At 57.2% G+C, this 23338-nt stretch overlaps 1 protein-coding gene across 1 annotated transcript in view; it reads right to left on the reverse strand.

The window, feature by feature from the left end:
* CNIH3 (cornichon family AMPA receptor auxiliary protein 3) overlaps nucleotides 1–22568 on the reverse strand; it is a 92557-nt gene extending 69989 nt beyond the window's left edge. The window contains exon 1 of the mRNA XM_047705761.1: nucleotides 21814–22568. Within this exon, the coding sequence (XP_047561717.1) occupies nucleotides 21814–21894 (81 nt within the window). The 5' untranslated portion in view covers nucleotides 21895–22568. The remainder of the gene's footprint in view (nucleotides 1–21813) is intronic.
* Between the last annotated feature and the right edge of the window lie 770 nt (nucleotides 22569–23338).

Raw genomic sequence — 23338 nt, forward strand, 5'->3', positions numbered from 1 at the left:
GCCGGGCCACAGGGCCCTGGTGCTCATCTGCATATGGTTTTGCATAAATGTGTATGTGGGCTTCCAGAGACCTAATTCCCAGTGTTTAGGGTCAAAGTGGTTAGTCTGTGCAACTTCTCGAAAGCGTGCATCCCATGAGCCTCCCTGCTTGGTCAGGGTGCTGGTACACCTCCATCCGCTGACGAGCACTGCTCAGACGGGAGATCCCTCGCCCACACCCCAGACACAGCATCCCGGGCAAGGACCCCTGCACAGCCCACAAGGACACCCCAGTCTCAGAAGCTGTTACAGTGTGGTTAGCCTACCCCAGGTGCTGTGTTGGGGTGGGGGGGGACTTAGAGGGGACGTGTAGTTGTCATTGATAGGTCATACCCATGGCCCGTGTGAGCACCTCTAGGGCAGGTATTCCACACTTCACTTACTGGAAATTTCTGCCGATGAAAAGGCCTCAAAGATTCCGTGAAGCCCAGGGTACACAGTCCTCCTCCACTTGGATTTGTAGTGCAAGAGAATAAAACAGTGCAGGGCAGGCCAGTGACAGGCAACGAACCAGCTCTCCCCAGTGGAGAGCCTCCCTGGCAGACTCTGTATCCGGTGTTCTGGACCGGGGAGAACTGATCATTTTGCAATGAACAGAGGGGTCCCTGGAGGTGTCTTTGCTTGGACCAAGTTTCCCCCGAGTTTCTGCATTTCCAAATGAAGCCAAGTCGAGAGAACCTTATTGGGCTGGAGGTAAATGTGGGGTTTGTTATTCATCCAATAAATGACATTGAGCATCTACTATGTACCAAGATTTCAGGTGTCTGCCGGAAAAGAGGTTTATGTGGGTGCCCTTGTTTCCTATAGCTACTGTATCAAACCACTGCAGACATGGACAGAAGAATGCTGAAATGGGTCATGCAGGGCTCAGATTGGGTATCAGCAAAGCTGCCTTCCCTCTGGGGCTCCAGGGGAGAATCTGTTTGCTCACCACACCACCTTGGCCCTCCTGCCTCCTTTGCCAAATGTCCTCTGTGGTTACATCAGGCCCTTCCCCATCTCAGTACCCTTAATTTAATTCCATCTGCAAAGTCCCTTCTGCTACATAAAGTAACAGAGTAGAAGGTGCCAGGAACCAGGCCCTGGGCATCGCTGGGGCCGTCATTCTGCCTACCACCCAGACAGCACAACATCCAAGGGAAGCCCACCCACTTCTGAGCTGGCTCCTTGGCTGGAGATTTAGAAAGAAAGAACAGGGAACAAGGGGCCGTGGTTTAGTCACACTGAGGATAAACCACCACCTCTGAGCCTGCCATTCCCCTCACTAACAGAGTGGCTGAGAAACTCCTGGCTCCTCCCGGCCCAGAGAGGAAGAGCACGATCCCACTGCAGATGCCAACCAGGCCTGCCTACCAGTGGGCAGGTGTGCTGTGGGCTAAGAGCTCAGGACGCCCTTGCACGCTGCTCCTCTCTCCTGAGCTGATCGCCAGCCACCTTCCTGGGCTCTGTGACACCACTGGAGCATGGGAGCCAGCCAGTGCTAAGCTCTGGATCTAAGCTTAGAGGAGGTAGAGACTCCGGCTTTCAGGTTGACCAGGAGTCCCCTGCTGCAGCTCAGCACCGTTACGGGAGCCCTCCACACTAGGGGGTGAGTCATGACAATGTGAATCCTCATTTCCCATCCCCAGTCCTTATATCTGCATCTTCTCCAGAAACATCTCAGGGGAGAGGAGAGGGGAAATGCAGATAATCCTGCTGAGATAGCTCAAAGATCCCTTTAACAAGCAAACCTCTCCCTGAACCCTATCACTGCTCTTCACTCCTAAATGGCTCTGAAGACTGAGGACTGGCTATTGCTTAACCTGGTGCCAACAGACATTTGATGAATGCACCAATGAAGGGAAAACACTGTCTATGATCTTTCCTTTGGTGAACTCACCCTTTCCCCCTCATTCCACCACCACCTCTAGACTGATACCTCCCAGCCGGACATGTACACTCCCTCCCCACCTTCCTCCAGATCTCAAGGTCAGCATGCCCGGAAAAGAGCTCATCCAAAAGCCCCTGTCCAGCCGTGTAACCAGCACCACTCAGAGGGGTTCAAAGACCTCAGAGATTTTTAACTCATTTCTTATCCACCTGCCACTGATTGCCGTCCCCCCAGCCCCTGCAGTCTTGCTATGTCCATCTGGGAGCACTGGCTGATGCTCTCACTTCTCCTAACATATCCTCCCTCTCCCCACACCGGCTGCTTCCCACCTGCTTTCTCTCTGACCGCTTTGCCACCCGGCCACAAATTCTTGGCTCTGGGGGTCTCAGCCTCATCAGCCTTTGTCTTCTTCAGGCCTGGGGTTAGCACATAGTCTCCCAAGTTGTTTCTTTAATAGATTTTTTTTTTTAGAGCAGTTTTAGGTACACAGCAAAATTGAGTGCAAGACGCACAGATTTTCCACAGACTCCCCGTCCCCACCCAGGCACAGCCTCCCCATTATCAACACCCAACACAGCCAGACATTTGTTCAACTGATGAATGCACGTCAACACACTAGAGACATCCAAAGTCCACAGCTCACATGAGGGTTCAGCCCGGATGCTGCTCATTCTGAGGGTGGGGACACAGGGCTAATGACAAGTGTCCACCATTATGGCATCACTCGGAGTCCCTTCTTGGCCCTCAAAGTCCCTGTGCTCTGCCTGTTCACCATTCCCTCCCCCAACACCGGGCCACCCCTGATCTTTTCCTGTCCCCACAGCTTTGCCTTTCTAGAATGTCACCGGGTGGAGCCTTTCCAGACTGGCCTCTTCCACTTAGTAAGTTTCTTCCCCGTCTTTCGTGGCTTGGTAGCTTGTCTCTTTCAAGTTCTCCCAAGTGTCTGAGCTACACCTTCTCCTGGGGGCTCTGAGGCAGCTCACTGCCCTGGTTCCTGTTGACCTTCAGTCTTGGGTGGGAACTTCCAGCCACCGCGCTGGTCATGCCTGACCCAGTCTCCAGCAGCCATCCTTAGCCACCTTCTGCTTACCCGAGTCCCCCAGCCTGGGCAGTGCAGCGGGTCAGACATTCCTGTTTCACCTCAGTCCCTACTCAGAGATCATATTCCGCGGACAATGCACGCCAGACTCCTGATGAGTTCTCCCAAATGCATCCTTAGTCTGGACGAATCTGTCTGTCCTTGGCCTCCCATCCGTCCATCAAGATGTGCCAGCCTAGGGCGCCTGGGTGGCTCAGTGGGTTAAGCCGCTGCCTTCAGCTCAGGTCGTGATCTCAGGGTCCTGGGATCGAGTCCCACATCGGGCTCTCTGCTCAGCAGGGAGCCTGCTTCCCTCCCTCTCTCTACCTGCCTCTCTGTCTACTTGTGATATCTGTCAAATAAATAAAATCTTTAAAAAAAAAAAAAAAAAAAAGATGTGCCAGCCTACATAAAGGCCACCTCTCCATGATGCTCCCAGTCCGATGGGACCTCCGTGTCCTGGATGTCCCAGCAGTGACCAATGGATGCTCGATGCATAGACACAAACTTAAACATGGCTGGCTGGCCAGAGGACTGCCCTGCACGGGGCTGAAAATCCGCCATGCATGGCCAAGGGCAAGGAATGGTCTGACTGGTGAACCAAACACAGCCGGTGCTCTCTTGTGCGTCTCCCGTGGCTTCCCACCACTGGGCTGTTCCAGTCTGACTGGCTCCTTCAGGGAAAGGGAGAGTCCTCCAGTTGGTGGGAGTGAAGGGGCGTGGGCTGGGGCATGTCAGCCTTTAGGAGTCCAGGCTGGGACAGATGACATTCAGGATAGCCACAAGAGCTCGGAGCACGGCGTCACCTGCCAGAGCGGGCCGCCATTGGGCCTCACTGCCCGCTGTACTTTGGGAATGGGCGAATCGGGAGCACAGAGAGCCAGTGTCAGGCAGTCCAGGACTTGAGAGCGGCCAGGCAGGAGGCCCCGCGTTCCCCGAAGTCTCCTCCCTCTAGTGGCGGCGGGGGGCGCTGCAGCCTGGGAGGAAAGCACAAGTCTGGTGCTGTGACAAAGGATCAGGGGTCGGTGCCTGCAGCCGGGAGAAACTTACACAGGGAAGGAGAGCAAAGACAGATGGACAGGGGTTCTTGGGACGCCCTTATCCCTCCTAGAGTTGTTGAGTTGGCTTCAAAACAGCACATGCGTCCAGGTGGGTGTCAGAGCTGACCAGCCCTTGGATGTTGTGTGCCCTGAACCCCCTCCCAGCTTCTGGAGTCCAGTCCTCCACACCCAGGAGAGGTGGTCGCCATGTCCTCCGCACCCTCGGCAGCCCCGGGCAGGCCCGGGCTGGGAGCACACACGGGTCCTACCTTTGCGGGACTTCCAATCACAGAGGTCCCAGGCTCTGCCCCAATCTAAACACCGCACCAGAGTCACATGGCCACACCAACACCCACTGCCTGGCTTTGGAGACCCTGGGGTCTCCTGCCCTGACAGGGCTCACCCCCATGTGCCCCAAGCATCCGGCCATGGCCTGGAGGCTACCGGCCATCATGAAGGCAGGTTCCCCCTTGTTCACCAAACCCACCCCTCCTGGCCTGGCTTCCATGACCCCTGGTCCCGGCTAGGCCACTCCAGTCGAGCTGGCCTGCAGGGGTCAGACAGAGCCAGGCTCTGTGTGCCATTTCACTAGTTTCCTAATGTGGAGGAGCCTCTGCGTGGCTGGAACCACCATCCAAAAGATTCTGCAGCTAAGATGCTGTGTGGCTGACGCCGCTACTGGGAGCACCTGTTCCGACTCCGTGTGTCCCCGGAACGCGCTGCCATCCCCTCCAGGGCCGGCCTTGTCTCACTCCTCGGTTCGTGTATGATGGCTGAGGCATGAGGAAGTGCGTTTGAGGACAGGAGTGTACGAACTACAACCTCAGTGCGCACCCCGCACACACGTGCCCGCCACAGCCAGCGAACACGCAGACGGCCTGCAGGTGCTGCTTCCTGACTTGTGTGTCCAGCTGCCCGGACAAGTGTCCCTTCAGAGCCCTCTCGGACATTCCGGCCCAGAGCAGCCCCGTTCACAATGTCCCCCTTCTCCTCCTGCCTAACCCCCCAGAGGGCCAGGCTTTCTGTGCCAAGATGAAGGACCAACCACATCTCACTTCCCTTCCACTGGAGCTACTCATACACATGCAGCTCTGGGACCATGAGAAATCACAGACACTGGCCATTCTCCTTAAAAAAAACAGGGGTGCCCAGAGGGCTCAGTCGGCTAAGCGTCTGACTCTTGATTTCAGCTCAGGTCATGATCTCGGGGTCATGGGATCGAGCCCCACATCTGGCTCCGTGCTCAGGGGGAGTCTGTCCCCCTCCCTCCACTCACTTGCTCTCTCTCTAAATAAATATATCTTTTAAAAATTAATTAAAATAAATTAAATATAAAAGATGAATATGTAGCTACAGAGCACAGAGAGCTTGAACCGGTTCCCAGCAGGCGGACCACAGTGAGGGGAGCGCAGCACATGCCCAGGGCTATGCCGGGGGGCAGGCAACCTGGAGACAATACTGTCTTGGCCATGTACTCCCTGTAAAGTGCCTCGATTTCTCAGCTGGAAAACAGAGAACTCTAAGATCTACAGTAACAGAATGCCAGGTACGCGAGGTCCCTGCCAGTAGAACACGCCCCAGATGGGTCAGTGTTCCCCAAGCACTAGCGACCCCCACAGGGATGCCCACCCTCCCTGCAAGGGCGCCAAACAGCCACGTAGGTAAAGGATCACTGACACGTTCCCATGTTCAAACAGCACAACCAGCGCTCCTGCCCAAACCACAGCCCCACCGCCAGGAGCCATCAGAACTGGGTGTCAGGTTGCCGGTGACTCGCATGTGCCCAGGAGTTGGAGACCCGCTGATCTAGAAGAACTGGAAGGAACACTCAGACACAGGTGACAAACGCCTCCTACAGCAGCCTTCCCAGGGTGTGCTGTCTCTCACCAACCACGCACCACCCACCGATGGACGGACGGACAGCAGCCACAGGTGTCCCTGTGGGAGGAGCACAGGTGCTCAGCCTTCTTGACAAATCAAACAGCACAGCCCGGCTTCGCCCCTCCAACAACCTGGTTGCATTCTGTTAACTAGTCCTGGGGAAGGAAATCGGGAGCCCAGCGGCCTTGGGAATCCGCAGAGGTGGGGACAGGCCAGTATCCCATCCTGTGAGAGATGCCAGAGTGTGACAGAGAAGACGGCAGGTGTGCTGTGGGCAGCGGCCTGCAGGCTCTGACAGCCAGGGGAAATGCGCCAGTGCTCAAAATAGGCCCTGGGATCCAGCAGAGGCCCTGAGGGACCATGGCCATCACCATCTCCCCCTGTCACATCGTATGTGCCTGGCTTCCTTTGGGGCCCGAGAACTCAGAGTGTTGGGCTGTGCTGGTGGCTACACAGGGAAACCGAGGCGGGAAGGTGCCCACTAGGCCTTGAGTCTCTATGGACGGGACCAGGGAAGGAGAAGCAAGGAGGCACTGTCCAGAGTGGCTACAGGCCCACACACTGTCCCCAGAGGACAGTAACAGTGGGAACCCCAGAGGGGCCAGTGGGGGAGGGGTGCTGAGTGGGTCCTGGGGGCACAGGTACTCTTGTTTGGACACTGTTCCCAGAAGGTGCCTGGTGGGCAAGGGGGGCCTTCCCATCCCCTCCCCTCCCCTGTAACAGTGCCTAGCCTGTCCTGCCTCAGGCTGAGCCCCTCGCCAGGGAGTAGGTGCTACAGGTTAGGGTGACAGCCAGGGGCACCCGGGTCACTGGGATGCTCAGCCCAGACCCCGGGCTATCCCCTCAGCGCCTTGAGGAGCCTAACCCCAGAGACACTGAAGAGAGCTCAGAGGCCCGCGGGAACCGCACCTGCCTGAGCAAGGAGACAACAACCGCACCAAGTGAAATAACTCAGTGTGACCCTGTGACCGAAAGTCAACGGTTTTGCAGGAACCTGCCACCTCCACCTGCCCTCACGCTGGCCCTCCCTCCTCCACTGTCAGACCTGCCACATGGGAAACGACCAGCAGGGACCTCCAGCCCGTCTCAACCGCCTCTGCTCCATAAGGACCGCTCAGCCCTCCCTCGGGTGATGACACACATGAAGGACATCTTGGCTGCTGGTGACCCATATCCCTTGGGCTCAGGGCCACTCCCATAACCCCTGGTTCACAACACAGCAGGCAGGGCTGGAAAGCATTTCAGAGTCACCCGGTCCCCCAGGCCCTCCCACCCTAGGCACAGACACCCCAAGCGGACAGCAGCTCAGGAAGGCGGTGGGGATGCTGAGGGGTAAATACATGATCACCCCCGACTCCTACACAGACCAGAGGACTTAGGTGGGGAGCAGGACAAGGGGATCCCATCCAGGAGTGAATCACAAAATCGTCAGCTAGTAGGACATCTTCTACTTGAAAGTCCACCTCGAGGGGAGGGCAAGGCAGCAGCCATTCCCGTTGAAGACAGAGGTCAGAGACCGGCGCTGTTCACAAGCCTCCTACTTGATACCCAAGGTCCTTGAGGGGAGGGAAGGAGAGTCTTGAGGGGGGAGGAAAACTCACAGACCAAACAGCCAAGAGAACACATTTCCTCTGCAAGACAGTGAGCCTAGAAGGAGCTGTGAGCAGGGGTCGGGGGATGGGGAGGGTTGGGGACACGTGTGGGACCAAACCGCAGTACTGAACACAATAGAGAGGAGAGGAGGGTGAGAGACCTGGAATGGCCTGGGAGAAAGTCCGAGGCCCGGACCCCAACCCCAAGACTTTCTGAAGAGCAACACTGGGGCGGGGGAGGGGAGGCTAGTCAGGCAGCCACGGGAGCCCCTGACCCCGCCACCGCACTTCTTCCAGAGCAGGAAACGGAGGCTGGTTACAAGGAAGGGAAGAGAATCCACCTGGCTGTGGGCACGGGCGTCCTGGGGGTAGGGCTGGCCCCAGGCCCCCCAGAATCTCCCGGTCTTCCCAACAGACACCACGGCCCTATCTCCGGGCAGCTCAGCCTCCCCGGGACAGGCTGTGTGCAGTCTCTCGGGGTTAATGGAGCTCCATTCCCAAACAAGAAGACTGGCCTGATGACCTCAGGTCCCTCTTGCTGTCGGGATTCCAGCACTGCCTGATTGTGTGACTCCATCCCAAATACATCAACAAGAAGGACACAAACACTTCATCTGCCCTGAATTCAGGAGGAATGCCACCCGCCGAGCGCACCACAGCCCACAAGCCCCTTAACAGCACAGCTGAGCCCTTGACCCCAAACACTTTACTGCCTTTGGTTTCGGTTTGTTGTATTGATTTTTTTTTTCTTGAATGAAATGCCCCCCTTGGTGTTTGACATAAGAAAGGGGACCCAGGAGGCACCTGGGTGGCTCAGTGGGTTAAGCCTCTGCCTTTGGTTCAGGTCATGATGTCAGGGTCCTGGGATCAAGCCCCGCATTGGGCTCTCTGCTCAGCAGGGAGCCTGCCTCCCCCCCTCTCTCTGCCTACTTGCAATCTCTCTCTCTGTGTCAAATAAATAAATAAAATCTTTAAAAAGAAAGAAAGAAAGAGAGAGAGGGAAAGAAAGAAAGAAAGAAAGAAAGAAAGAAAGAAAGAAAGAGGAAGAAAGAGGACCCAGAGGGAGGGAGTCCACGAACTGAGAGCGGCTCCTCGCAGCCAAGGTCTCGCAGGGACGTAGCCAAGCACTCCTCTGTCCCTGTGGCCCGTATCCTGCCCTTCTCCCAGTGCTCAGCGGGTCCTGTGGCTGGGGGACTGACTTCTTTTTTTTTTTTTTTCCTCACCCCGCCCACCGCTCCCTTCTTCCCTTCTCGACCCCGCCCCCTCACCTCTGCTAGGGACTAACTTCTGAAAACAACACGCTCCTCCCAGAGCCACGGAAGAATCCTGCCACGCCTACCTTTATTTGGCTCCTTTATGACGATTCTAGAATGCAGGAGGAGCTAATTTTAACAGAGGAGCCGGCGCACAGCCTCGCTCTGAGCCAATACCGTCACCTGTCCCCTCGGGAGACAACTGATGCTGCCTCCCGTGTACAGAGCAAAACAGCTTACTCCTCTACAGTGGTGGAAGTTGCCGGCTTTGCTAATTGTGCGACAGTGGCCCCAGGCAGGAACGCCGAGCGGGTACATTCAGTGGCTGAGACAGGGCTTGGGAGGAGCCTCCCACACTCGGCTCTGCACAAGGCAGAGGACGGAGGCTGGGACAGTCAGATGAAGCCCGTGTGCCACGGAGGCATGTCACATGGCCCCCATGGCACGCTTCAATGAAGAGATGGTGGAGACCCTCCTGAGGGGCAGTGGACAGTCATCACCCGGGTGGTCCAGTCTCATGGCCACAGCAGAGCTGCCGCGCATCCTGTGACGTGAGCTTCTGCAGCTCCCCTGGGCTAACACAGCATAGCGTCCGTGGCCCAAGGAAACTAACCTGTGCTTTAGGGACAAGTTCACCTTCTCTGAGCACAGGAGAGGGGACAGCAACACTGGAGAGCTCAGGGAGGGAACATCATCCCGTTCTGGTCACCCAGCATCTATGCCCCCTTTCACACCAGTCTGATTTCCCACCTGAGCACTGTCCCAGGGGGAGGGAGAATCCAGGTGCCTGGAGAGCCCATGACACTTCTCACTGCTCGGGGTTGCCAACAGGCACACCACCCAAGCCGAGCCTAGGAGACTCTCTATCCTCAGAAGCAGCGATTCCAGGACGGAGGGCAGAGGGCCAACGACCTAAATCCAGGGACTTTGTGTCAAGTCTTGTTCTGCAGACCTGCCACCCCACGCATTGTATGAGCCCTCCACCCACGCTCCCCGAATCCCTTTGCTGATTATGGGGGACCAGAACCGATCTCTAGAACCTCAGCCAATGTGTCCCCTACACGGAAGGCCAACAGAAAAGAAAGGCCACCGTCGGAGGACAGGGAAGAACAGGGTGCAGACCACAAGCCGCAGGAGAGCTAGAGAGGACCCCAGAGACCGCTGTGTTCAGCGCCTTCATTCTACACACGCACGTCACACACCCACATGCACATGCTAACACACGTGCACACACATGCAGGCACACACTCGTGCATGCGCACATGTGTACATACATGCACACCCATGCGCGCTGCCCGGGGAAGTGCAGGGACCGGGCACCCACAGAGCAGTGTGCGGAGAATGCCGCTTAGCAGCAGTGCCCACTCAGGGGGCGGCCAGCCCCTTCTCAGGGCATGACTTTGGGGTCTCAAACTGTCAGCCGGGGAGGGAAAAGGGTGTCAAGACCAAACACATGTCTCTCTAGTCATTTCCCTACACTCAGCACACATGCTTTCCTGGCGAGCTCTCATTTCCCTCCGCATCCTCCAAGAAACAGCATCCTGGGAAAGTCACGCTCCAGTCATGATGAAGGGGCTCGAGGTGCCACGCATCTGGTTCGATCCCAACCCCAGATGAGAATTCTGCATGCTCTGAGAGACCGTCCCCCACCCCCCGCCCCCACTCCCACCGCTCCTTGCTCCCGCTCCGTGGCTGCCACTGCGCCCTCCCTCCTCACAAAGCTGCTGGCGTCAGCTCTTGGCCACCACCACCACGGCTCAGAAGTCCCATCTCCAGCAGGATCTCCACCCAGTGACCTGCCCAGGACAGGCGACAGTGGGAACAATCAAAGCTCTGAGAGGGTTTTGGGCAGGCCCAGGGGATTCACGGGGCCTGCACCATTTCCCAGCGACCACACAGAAAGGAAGCAGGGGATCATCTGTCTATCCGTTCAGTGTAGAATTGAACGGTTGGCACAAACGTGTCCTCTTTGGCCCTGGTCTGCCTACAGCTGCCACAAAGCCTCCCCAGCTGGCCGTGCCTCGGGCCACAGGGCCCGATCTCCGCATGCGCGCGTCAGGACAGGCCCCTCCGCCCACAGCATGCCCGAGGGACAAGGGGCGCGGCGGGCACCCTGGAGCCGTCTCTTGCCGGCTCAGGGTTCCCCGCACATCCGGCCTCACACCTCTAATTCCCCCTTCCTCATCTCTGCGCTCCACGGGGCTCGAATCACCGGGCTGTCTCCGTGCCCACAACCCCTGCTGTTGCTAATTCCTTTTCTCAATAAGCTCACAGAACACATTTAAATATTTTTTTTATCCAGGAGACAAATGTCTCTATTATATAGGGGACCATCTGGGCTGCTATAGCTAGCTGGCTATGTTGCTATCAACTCTTTTTTTAGGGTTCATGAAACAGTTGCCAATAAGAAAAAGAAAGGAAGTCAGCTCCAAGAGTCTGCTTTCCTCCCCTGCACTTTTCCCCAGCAGGAGAGCTGGATCCGAGCGTCCAAATGGACCCCGGGCAGGCGCGACAGCAGAGTTACCTAAGGCTGCTGCTCTGGAAATGTCAGCCTGCAGTTCTCGCCTCGGGGGAGGGATGTGGTGGCAGCAACTTCCCAGCCCTGGGGCGCTCCAGCTGGGCTAAGTAATATTGTGCAGCCTCCGACAGATCTAGGCTCCATGCCAAGAAGAAGGAACAAAAGGAGGTCAAAAGCAAGAGAGGAAGAAGGGCGGGAAGGAGGGAGAGAGCGGTCAAGGCCTGGGAGCCCCTGACGCCTCGGACTCATCACCCACCACACGCCCTGGAGCACCCAGCCCACGGGAGCACCTGTGGGGGGCGGTGCAGAGCTGGGCTCAATCCCACAAAGAATATGAATGGAAAGCCAGAGGAATGGAAGGAGGGGGACATATTCAACAGGGATTCCTGGTGCCCTGGCCTGCGGTTCCTCCTGCAGTGGGAAGGCTGGACATCAGGTATCATCCAGTCTGAAACGTGTACCCAGCGCCAAGGACCCGTTACAGCCCAGTCTGGCCGGGTGGCATCAACCCCAGCCCACACTCGGGTAGTTCCAGGCATTGGCCACCTGCAGGCAGGCTCCAGCTGGGGCTCTGGGTCACAAGCCCCCAGGTACAGAGAGTCGGGGGAGGTGTATGTCTCCACTGCCCCCACGAAGGCACTCAGCCCAAACTGCAAATGGGCACACAGGCACTCGTCGCCCCCCCACATCCACCACGAACCCTTCCCCCAGGGCAACGGAGAAAAGCAAATCCATCCTCCCCGAAGGTCTGGCCGGGGAAGTGAGGGCTTGTCCCTGCTATGGAATATTTTTGGTGGTGGTGGTAACTGTGTGCGTGTGTGAGAGACAGAGACACAGACAGACAGAGGGCATTTTTATAAATCTGGGTGGTGTATTTTTTTTAAACCACCTTTGTGACTCAAGGTAGCTCAAGAGAGCTAGAAAATAAAGCCATTCTGTGAATCGCTTATGAGCTGACAGTCCCCTCCCCCCGTGGCGCCCCCTCCCAGTCCCAGTGAGCCCCCCCAGGCTTCCCCTCCATCCTTGGCAGCCACCAAGGGCAAGCGAGCCTCTGTGGCCCCCATCCTTGTGAGAGCAGAAATGCAAGTTGGGTTTTATTGAACAACAAAATTTTCACCAGATCCCCTGGATCTTCACTCCGGTGTGTGTCCCCATTCTCAGACAAATACTGTTGTGTCTTCCTGAGGAAGCCTCCTGGGGCCCTCTCCCTGGCAAAGCCAAGAGCCGCTTACAACTTCTGACTATGAGGACCCAAAGCTGAGACTTGAAAAGATAGTCTTTCACCAACTCGCCTAGAAGACTTGAGGGCTCCAGAGTAACGTAACAAAACGGAGTGGGCATTTCAGCCCATGAGTTCACCGGGGCAGTCGTAGCTGTCATCGGTCCCGGAGGAAGGCAGACAGAGGCCACCGGCAGGGGCCAGAGGTCAAGACAGGGCCCAGAGCCCGCACAGCCAAGGCTGAGGACTGAGAGAGGTTTGCCTGTGGAAGTAGGGGAACCACAGAAAGTAAAGAGAATCCCCACGGGACCCCGCATCTCCGCTTCTGGGTATGCACGCAGAGACCCCTGGCCACCTGCTCCCAGAAAGAGCACAGGTGGACCCAGCGGAGGAAGGGATGAGCAAATCGGAAGACAGACAACTGGATGCTCTCCAGCCGCAAGAAGGAACAAGACGGCAACTGCCCCCACGTGGAGGAGTCTCCAGGGCACCGTGCTCATGAGCCAGGCAGCCAGATGGACAGATAGGACTCACTTGTACAAGGCACTGAGAGCAGCCACATTCAGAGATGACAGGCAGGATGATGGCGGGACGGGCGCGCCAGGGCTATGGGAGACTGAGGGTGGGGGTCAGTGTTTCATGACAGGGTGAGAGGATGAGAAAGTTCTAGAAGTGGACAGTAGGGATGGCGGCGGAATGACGAGAACACACTTAATGCCGCTGAGATGTACTCTTAAACATGGCTGGAAAATAGTCAATTCTATGTGACGTATATTTTACTACAGTAAAAAAAAAAATTGAAGTTAAAACATGAGAGGAGCAGGGCAGTGACTAAAGGAGAAACCACCAGGCCAGGTAAGGTCCATCTCCCGGTTGGGCAGCCAGGCCGATGTGGAGAAAGGCCAGCCATGGGCCAGAAACTTGGGGAGCTCGACCAGGCAGGCTGAGTCTGGGCCAAATAGTTCCATGAGGGCAGGGGACAGGTCCACCCCGCCCGGCTCTGAACCCTGGACTGGGGCCCCGTGCCGGTTCTGGGAAGACAGAGACTCACAGATCCTGGAGAGAGAAAACGGCACGCCTCACTTGCAAGCATGGCCTGGGGGTCGGGCGGTGATGGGAGGCCCCGTTCTCAAAGGCCCATCCAAGGGGGCGCCAGGGCCCGCGGTGCCGAGCCATCCCCCCGCTGGCTGCGCATGCCCGCCGGCTGCTGGTGCTCCTGGGACTGTGTGGCGTCGGCCTGGTGTGGAGCAGGTGGAGCGAGGCCAGCGCTTGCTGCACCACACCCTCAAGTGGCCGGCCACCACCGTCCCCGAAGCCATAGACAACCTCTTCTTCCAGGGTCTTCTAGACTCACCACCCAAACAAGAAGAGAAAGAGGTGACTGTCAGAGCCACCAAGCAGCTGCGCTCTGCCCCTGTTCACCGCGTCCTCCTAGGTTCCACGGTGTGTGATGGGGACGGCAGAGCCTGCCCTCCGTCCGCATCGACCTCACTGACAGCAGAGCCAGCAGCCCGAGCGGCGCGCCAGCCCCGGTCACGCAGGCGCAGGGTCCGATGAGCCCCACAAGCTTCCCTGGGCGTCATGCTGGGCCAGAGCAAGTGGCTTGACCATGGCGAGACAGGACCCACACGGTGGAAGAACACATGGAACTTAGGTCCACGATGGAAGAGGGGGAAAAGCACGCAGGTGGGCGCCATAAGACCTACCCTACCTGTGGGGTGGGGCGTGAGATGGACGCTGAACGCGGAGCCATGTGCACCTTCCTGTGAGCCTGCCATGCCTTTGGCCAGGAGCCCCCCACCCAGACCAGGACGTCCTAACACCCAGAACCCCAAACCCCCAGAAATGTCAGCAATTTCATTAACGTCTCCCAGCTTCATCTTGATTTCTGTATCTTTTGCAGTGGTTTTCGTTCAGGCTTTTTTTTATTCAGCATGCAAGAATGTCTCGTGCTTGCCGCTTCTATGTCAAATTAAAAATATTCGTCAGCCTCATTGTTAGGTTCCAGATTGGTATTCAGAGACCAATTCAGGATTTAATTGTGCACTTGGAGCTTCCAGTAACCTTTATGGGAATTAATCAGATTCCAAGAGCTGCTAAAAGATGTTCTGGCAAGTCTCGGTTCCCCATGTTAGGATGCAGGGGTCCCGGCTGCAAGCGATCCCAGATACTAACCACTTCCCGTCCCGCAGAGCTGGGTGCACAGGTCCTATGCACGGCCTCAGGGCTGGAGCAGGATACACTCGGCCTCTTCTCTAAACGGACACAGCCCCTGTCCCTTTCTGACAACCTCCCTCCACCTCCCTTTCTGACAACCTCCCTCACCAGGAATCCAAACGGCAGAGACATCAGGCTAGAACCTCAGATATGCCATATCTAAGCTGCAAGGGGACTATCTGCACCCGGGCATCACAGGAGGGGAGGATGGCGCATCTCACCATCACCGCTGATCAAAAATGGGTGTCCCCAGACGCTGTGGTGCTGCTGTCTCCATGCATAAATCAGCCCAGCCGACATCATCCTGTCTGACAGCCCATTCCAATGGCTCCCTCCCTCCTCACCTCTCCTGTTCAGAATCCTAGCCCAGAGTGGCCCTCCAGACTTAGGTGCCCCGTCGAGTGTCTCCACCACCCCAGGGATGCCAGGCTGAGCTTAGATGTGCTCCTACCACCTGGCCAGGCTCCATGAGTGCACTTTTAATAAGCACCCAGATGACTGCTGTAACCAGGTAAATCGGGGAAACCATTCACTGAGGAAGAGTCTACGGGCCTTGGCTGGTGCAGGCAATCACCCAGATCCTGGATTTGTGTCTTCTACCCTCTCTGGGCTCTGACCATGGGGACACTTCTGTGGAAGGTAGGGGGCACCTCAGGCTACAAGTGAGGGTGGTAGTTCCTGCCCCAGAAGGACTAACAATCCAAAGCAATCCCTGGGGACGAGTGCAACAGAGGGGCTCAGACCAGGGCACCAGCATGGCGGGGTCAGGGACCAAGACAGCCAGGCATCACCGAGGACAGAGGCTGGGACAGGGCAGAGCCGCTGAGCTCTGCTGAGCTGCAGGACAGCCCGTGCTAGGAACTACAAGAAGCTGAGAATGTCAGGAACACTGAAGCCAAGTGGTCAAAGCGTGACCTAGGCCCGGACCCTGCAGGCCCTAGCAGCCAGAAAAAGTGTTTAGTATGAGGATGACATGAGGAGCTCGAAAGGTCGCTCCTAGAAGCTGGGACAGGGAAGTCATTCCGGTGAGATTTAACCAAGGGTGCTGCTCCAGAAGGGGCATGCATCCTGAGAAAGGGCAGGAGAGGGCCTGGGCCAGGTGTACGTGGGGCAGCCAGAGGCAAACAGATAGGAGCGGATGCTAACAGGGGAAAGATGGGCACCGCAGGCAGATCACTGTGGTGGAGGAGGGCACGACCCAGGCTGTGGGGCAGGCAGCCCCATACACGATCTACGGGGTCAAGGGCACTGGCACTTTGGGATGGGGACAAGGGAGGAAGAGCCACAAGGAGGATGTGGGCCAGCACCTCGAGGCCACGGACACACCACGGAGGAGTCCTGTATGGCACTGGGAAACTGGTCACCTGAGCCCAAGGCCACGGAGAGGCCACAGGGGAGCCCTGAATGGCACTGGGAGACTGGCCACCAGAGCTTTTGCCGAGAGCAGAGCCAAGAATAGGCGGGGCGCGAGGCGGAGCCAACGGGAAAACACATTGCCTTAAATAAGGTGGTTAAGACACTCAAGTGGCAAAACGCTAACATTTGCTGATTCTGGATGGCAGGAGCAGAAGGCTTTTCAGTCTTGGTGCTTTTGAACATTTGCTACAAGAATAAAGAGGGAACGGGGAGGCAAAACCAGTCTGAGAAGGAAGAGGCCGGCAGCATCGTGAGGGTCCAGCACAAAGCAGCTGGCCCGTGAGCTCAGGGACACCGAGGATGGACCAGCGGAGGGCAGCAGCTGAGGACACAGGGGCTGGAAGCCGTGATGGGTGATGTCCCCGGGGAGCCCACAGGGGAGGGGCTGGCCTCCCGACGGGAGAGACGCTTCTGAGTCCAAGAGGGAAGGAGACCAGTGCTGGCAGACTCAGCAGCTCAGGGACGGGTGAGGTGCCCAGGTGTCCCTGCCAGTAACCCCACCTTCTCTGTCAACTGGGACTGAAGTCTGAGAGAGGGTATGGGGCTTTGGGGGCTCTGGGGAAACGCCAAGGATCTGGAACAGCATCACTAGAGCTGAAAGACCCGGCCAGGAGCCTGCTGGAGGTCCGGGACTGAGCCATACATCACCCACTCCAGCAGCCCTGGGCACAGGCAGACGGCAGACAGGGGTTTCCTAGGGGACCGTGGGCACAAGGGGCCAAGAGCCATGGTGAGAGCTGGCTGGAGGTCGGTGAGGTCAGGGGGCGCAGGGTGGAACACAGGAAACGGTCCCGGTCACACGGGGCCTCAACCAAACAACAGAGTGTGGAGGGCCCTGCCCCCTCCCCTGGAAAGGTGGGAGACACAGAGGAGGCCCAAGACTGTGACAGATGCCAGGGCCTGGCAAGACCCTAGGGGAGTGGCCAACAGAGACAGAATGACAGCCCAGGGAGAGCTGGCAAGGGCTCTAACCGCCCAGCACATTTCTAGGGGAGCGGGGTGCCAGGGGAACTGGTTTGCTGACATACTGGGAGGGGGAGCAGCAGAAGGTGAGCGTAGGGGTGACCCCCGTGCAGAGCCGTGGGCAGGGGTACAGGTGCTGGACAGGAGTGAAGCCAGGTCACCAGGCCTCGTGATTCAGGAGGGGACTCTGCCCAGCTGGCTTCAGGCGTTACCTGGCAAAGGCTTCCCAACAGTCTCTGCCTTTACTGTCTGTTCAGGAACACTGACCTCAAAGTCAAATGTCATAGTGCCCCCCTCCCAACATCCCACCCAACCAGGCCCCGAACTTCACCAAGCAGTGGGGATAGGGGCCGGTGCCTCCCTGAATTCTGCACTCTCCTTCCTCTCTCCAGCCTGAGTGGGGGCAGGGGACAAACCAGAGGCTGGAGGCCATCCTGTATGGGGTAGTTGCAGGAGACCCCAGCCAATAGCCAGGAGACATGAGGCAGCACCGATGTCACCCCTTACTGAAGGCGAGCTCTCCAGGAACAGCCAGCACTCGTCCCCAGGCTATGCCCCACAAGAGAACCGCTAGGTTCGAGATGGGCCCTCACACCCCTGCTCGTGGCCAGTCTTCTGTTGTAAAAGCAACAAATTCCAGGGTTCCAAAAGGCCAGGCTACTGCAGAAAATGCATGTGCTCAAACCACCCAGGGAACAGTCCCAGAGAAGTAGCCAGAAGCCAATTCAGAAATGAGTCACCATGTCAGCTAGAAGAGAACAAGAAATCATCCCGGGGTTATTTGCTGAGCCCCTTGCACAAGCCCTGCAGTGCCCTTCAGCTCTGGAGAACGAGGGGGACCCTGATGGGGGGAGCTTCCTTCCGCACCCCACGTCGGGCGTCTCTATGCCAGAGGGCACGGGACGTCCCAGGCAGAAGGGAGCGTCGCTGACCTCTCAGCTCCGCCTGCTGAGCAGACCAAAGTGGAGTCCTCCAAAGCCAGGCTAGTCCAGCCCCAGACAGCCCACCACATCACGTCAACTACGTCCTTTCTCCAGATGGAAAAGAGGAGAGACTGAGAGGAGCACCAGGTCCCCGGGGCGGGATCTGTGGCAGGCTGGGACTGGCCACGGGGCTCCACCAGGACGCCGTCCTGCCCAGCAAAACTGCGTCACGTCAATACGTGCTGTTATCATCTGCTGGGGCCCCTGCAGGCCCTCCCACAGCAAATGCTGCCAGACGTCCAAAGAAATGTTATCAGGAATTCATTTTATTTGTATCTTGTCAAAATTCAGAGGCCTTACAAGTGACTCTGTGTATTTAAATAAAAAATGAAAAAAAAAAAAAAAAAAAAAACTTTGAAAGCTAAAAACCTGAAATGGGTCTTTGATCCAAGAATGGTTTCATCTATATTTATATAAATGCGACCGTCTGCAAAAGGCCCAGCCAAGGCAGAGCTAGTGTGCTCTTGTCAGTAAACACTGTTCATTTTATATCGTTTGGAAAGAGAAATCACTTCCCATCTGAAACTCTTCAGAACACCTTGCTTCCTCCTAAACATCCATATGCAATTTTTTAAGATACATGGATATGTTATGTTTGGAAGAATAAACCCCCAAATCTTTTCTGGAGAACATGATTAATGGTGACTTTGTTCCATATATGTATAGTTCAAATTTTTCGGCAGAAACCTGTATCATTTTATAAGCAGAAATACTAGTTTTTTAAAGACTGAAATAGGATCTCCTCTTTTTTAAAAGGATATATAATGTGTCAGTCATTTCTGTTGTTATAACTCCAATCAGATATTCTGGACCCAAATATTTCATTTATACAGAAAGGTAATCCACTGTGTAAAAACATTAGCTACTATTATCAAAGTTAAACAAGCCAAAGATAGTGACTTGCGTTAGAAAGACAACATGGGCACACCAGGCTCAGACGCAGCTCAAATCCCAGCTCCAGCACACACCAGCTGTGCAACCTCGGGCAAGTTTCATAACCTCTCTGATCCACAGTTCCTGGATCTATAAAATGAGGAATGCAGGACTGCCAGGGGCAGAAGCCATGTGCCTGAAGGCACACAAAGCCAAACACACACAAACACACACACACACACCCCAAAATAAAATCACACCCTCACTTTTATTCTAAATGTTCCAAATGTGGCAAATAGTGGTTGATAAAAAAATTAATCTGCCATTCAAATTCCTTTCATTTGAAAACAGATGCAAATAAATTTTCAAAGTAAAACACAAGACTTGAAAGCAATGTGGATATGGCCACATCCCCCTTTCCCCTGGGCCTCCAGGGGAAGTAAACACCTAGAGGGACATGTGACAGGTCCTCACTGAGTGCCTAGAACTGGCTGGCGGGACTCGGTCCCTAAGTGGCAACTTACTATCATTCCCTCTAGGAAGGCGTGTATCATTAAGTAAGAAAAAGGTGCCGTCCTCCTGTCTTACAACCAACACACGGCGACTGGCAGGCTTTTTAACTGTAGTATATTGCTAAGTGCACCTTGTATTCTCTGGGGATGTTAGCATAAGCTAAGCAATCAATATGGCTTATCAGATCAAAAAATATATATAAGGAAGATAAGAAGCCAGCAAAGCAAACGCACAGCCTAAACTTTCATGGAAGTAATTACCCCCCTATAGGCAACACCCACACACACCACATGTGCATCGATTTCCCCTTTCAATGCTTGGGAGCCAAGTCAACATGGGGAGGCTCTGGGCTGTTTGATTCCGAGGCAGCGGGAAGGAAAATATACAGGAAAGAACAGAAGCTGGAGACTTGGCCACGCTCTTCATAATCGGAATTCAAAGAGCACAGGTTCTTTTTATTATCAGAAACTGGAATCTTGACACGACACTCCCACTGGGAACCTGGTCAGGACCCGCCAGCATTCGACTACTCCCCGGACAAGGGGGTGCGCGCCTGGAACCTGAACGGAGGCTGCCGGGAATCAACCCACCGGCCAGCTTCGATTCACAGGTCAACCAGCTGCACACACCATCCACTTAATTAATCTGCTCTTGAATTATTTATTATCTTCCCCTGAGGGAGAGGAAATTCTTCTTGCTGGTTACCTGCTCTGCTCCTGGGGCTGACAGTTTGATGGAGCTCTCAGCTACCCGCCACCCTCTGGCCAAGAAAAGAACATAAAGAAACAGCGCCTGAAGTATTGCCGAAAAGGGGAGTTGTTAGCCTTCTGGAATCCGAATAACTCCCCAGATCCGGGGAAACAGAAAGCTCCATTGAAACACACGGGCAGGTACGTGCGGCACTAATTGGGTGTGATCTGTTCTGCACCCCTATTTATTCTAAATTAGGTAGAGTTTCATTCTCCCTTAACAACGTCAACAACCCCTAAGCTCCTTTCTGCAGAAAGAATTAGACCCAGAATCCGGGGACAGAGGAGAGACCACAAAATCCCATCACTTTCACCGCCCGATTTTTTGATCAGCCCCGAAATTCCTGTGTCTGAATTTCTTCTCCAACGCTCCCCCACCTTCCTAAACCAACTGATTCACAGACTTGCACAGTCTAGACGCAAGAGGAAGCCTGGGGACCACCTAGGTCAACTCTCACTTTGGGGATGTGAAAGGAAGTGTTAACCTGTTTCTTCTCCTCACTCCTGGGAAGCCCTGTAACAGGACCTGCTCTAGCTTAGTTCGTTCTTGAGATAAATCCTCTCACTCCAGAAATCGCCCCTAGGAAACACCAGCATCCCACCCAGCCTGCAGCTCTTCCCGTGGGGCAACTGCCCCTGCACACGAGCTCTGGAAGGCTGGTCCGAGACAGAGACCAGCCTCCAGGAACCCCTACCAGGGTCCCTGTCCGCCCCCAGACTCGCGGGTCCATGAGGTTGCAATCTGCGGGCTCAGTCTGGAACTCCAGACCTCCGCTGTTCTTCTACCCACCAGCTCCCCACTGGCGAGGGCAAGGGGCCCTCAAAGAAGGGGCCCCTGGGAGCACTGGGCTTGCCAAGTGTGGCACCGATCTGTACTGCGGCCTCCTCCTCCCCTTATGCAGAAGTGCTGCATGTCCTAGACCCCCACTGCACCTTCTGAACCGGGGCCCACCTCCACTGCTCCCAGCCGGGCGCAGCCTGGGAAGGACCGCGGGACGCTGGAGCGGGGAGTCCGCCTTGCAGCGACTTGGTGGCTGGGCCCCGAGACAGCGGAGGAGGGGGAAACTCGTGGCCCGCAGGGGCCTCTCCCCCACGGGACAGGCGATCCCCGCCGCTGGTCCCGTCTCCTCCAGGCCCCGCTCGCTGCGCGCCCTCTCCAACGGCGCTACCGTGGTGTCTCCGTTTTGTCTCCAAACGTGTCTAAACGCAACCCACCGCAGACGCTGACATTTTCAATGTTTAGTTGTTACAGCTACTCGACTAATTGCCGGGACGGCCGCGGAGTCGCTCCTTCGCTCTCCGCGGGTAGGGAGGAGCAGGGTAGGCGGGGGCGCCGCCGCGGGCCCAGCACTGGGGCCTCGCCGGGGACCAGGGCTCCCTCCGCCCCCCGCCAGCAGCCGGGCGCCAAAGGCGCGCGCGCCGCGGACTCGGGATGCCCCTAACTGTCCCCCTGACCCGGGACCGGGCCGGCCGAGGGTCCAGCCCGTAGGTGCGCGGCGGCTGGCGCCGTCCGCCCCTCGCTCCACGGTCAGGTGTACTTAAGAGAAAGCGGGAAAGGAAGGGAGGAACGGGACTAAAAAAAAAAGAGAAGCCGCTGCCGGTTACTCACGTGCCAGATGGCGAAGAAGATGAGCGCGGCGCACAGCACCAGGGACAGCATGTAGCAGAAAGCAGCGAAAGTGAAGGCCATGGCCAGCGGCGGGGCCAAGCGCACCCCAGTCCCGCCGCACACCAAGAAGGTCCTCGGAGGCCAGCGCCACTCGAGGACCGCCCTCCCTCCTAGAGGGGCAGGCTAGGTCCACACCCTTGCGTCGAGGCCGGAGGCTGGGAGGAGGCAGGCCAGCAGGGGAGCCTCGAGGGTCAGGGGAGGCGGTCAGCGCCGGGATCCCGAAGCTGCGGTCGGGAGGACACCAGCCCGCCCGCCCGCGGACTCACGGCCGGGTGCTCCGGCGTCGCTGGCGGGAACAGTCCCCAAATCGAGGAAACCAGTCAGTAGAGAACTCGTGCAGACCAGTGCAGCCAGAGAGCCTCCGAAGCAAACCCGGCGAGGGCCGCGCGACCAGCTCCTGCGCCCGAAGAGCCGCGGCTTCCCGCGCCCGAGTCCGAGGAGAGGCGGGAGCGCCACCCGGTACCCTCCCGCGCCGCCCCGCGAGCTCCTCCCAGATCCCAGAGCCGCGGGCGCTACCTCCCGCGAGCACAGGTCTTGCGGGGTCGCAGGCGCGGGAGCCCCGCGCGGCGACCCGACCTTTCCGGCAACCAGGCTGGACCCGGCGCGCAGGGCTCCGGGCCCCGCGGGCCTGCCTGCTTCCCGGCGGCCGCCGAGGCGGGTTTCAGACCCGGAGCCGCGCCCGCCTCGGAGCTCGCTCCACCTGCTGCTGTCACCGCCGCGGCCGCCTGTGCCTCGGCCCCGGGCTCCCGCTCCTGAGAGCACCGCCCACCCACCCATCTCCCCCACCCCACCCCCCCGCCGCCTGGAGATCTTCGGCGGGGGCGCCCGCGCAGTGCGCGCCCGCCTCTCCCAGGACACCTGCGGCAGGCGGCGCGGGCGGGGACTCGGAACACGTGCGTCTGAGGAGGTGGGAGCTGCGGGAGGGGACCGTGCGTACTCACGCCCCGCAGCGGCCGCCGCCGCGGGTGCTCGCAGCGTCGCCCGAGTGGGCCGGCCCTGTGTGGCTGGGGACGCGGGATGAGCCCTTGGGCCCCAGCACTGCTCCTGTAGTGCCCTTCACGTGGGTCCGCGTTGGCCGCGCTGCGCCAGCCCCTGCAAAGTCCCCCAGGGACGGCTTTCCCTTGGAGCGCCCCCTCACCCTGCTGTCTGACTTGGGGTTGGCAGGCCCAGACCCTGTCTGGGCTGAAAGGCAGCCACGTTGACTATTATTGGTGTAGGTCCAGTGGAACTGTCCAGAGCATACGCTTTTGGAGTCGGACCCCTTCGTGAAAGATTCTTAACTTCTTCTTTTTTTTTTTTTTAGATTTTTTATTTCTTTATTTGACACACAGAGAGAGATCACAAGTAGGCAGAGAGGCAGGCAGAGAGAGAGGGGGAAGCAGGCTCCCTGCTGAGCAGAGAGCCCGACACGGAGCTCCATCCCAGGACCCTTAGATCATGACCTGAGCGGAAGGCAGAGGCTTAA

This window comes from Lutra lutra, chromosome 15 (assembly GCF_902655055.1).
Source record: "Lutra lutra chromosome 15, mLutLut1.2, whole genome shotgun sequence".
Classification (NCBI taxonomy): Eukaryota; Metazoa; Chordata; class Mammalia; order Carnivora; family Mustelidae; genus Lutra; species Lutra lutra.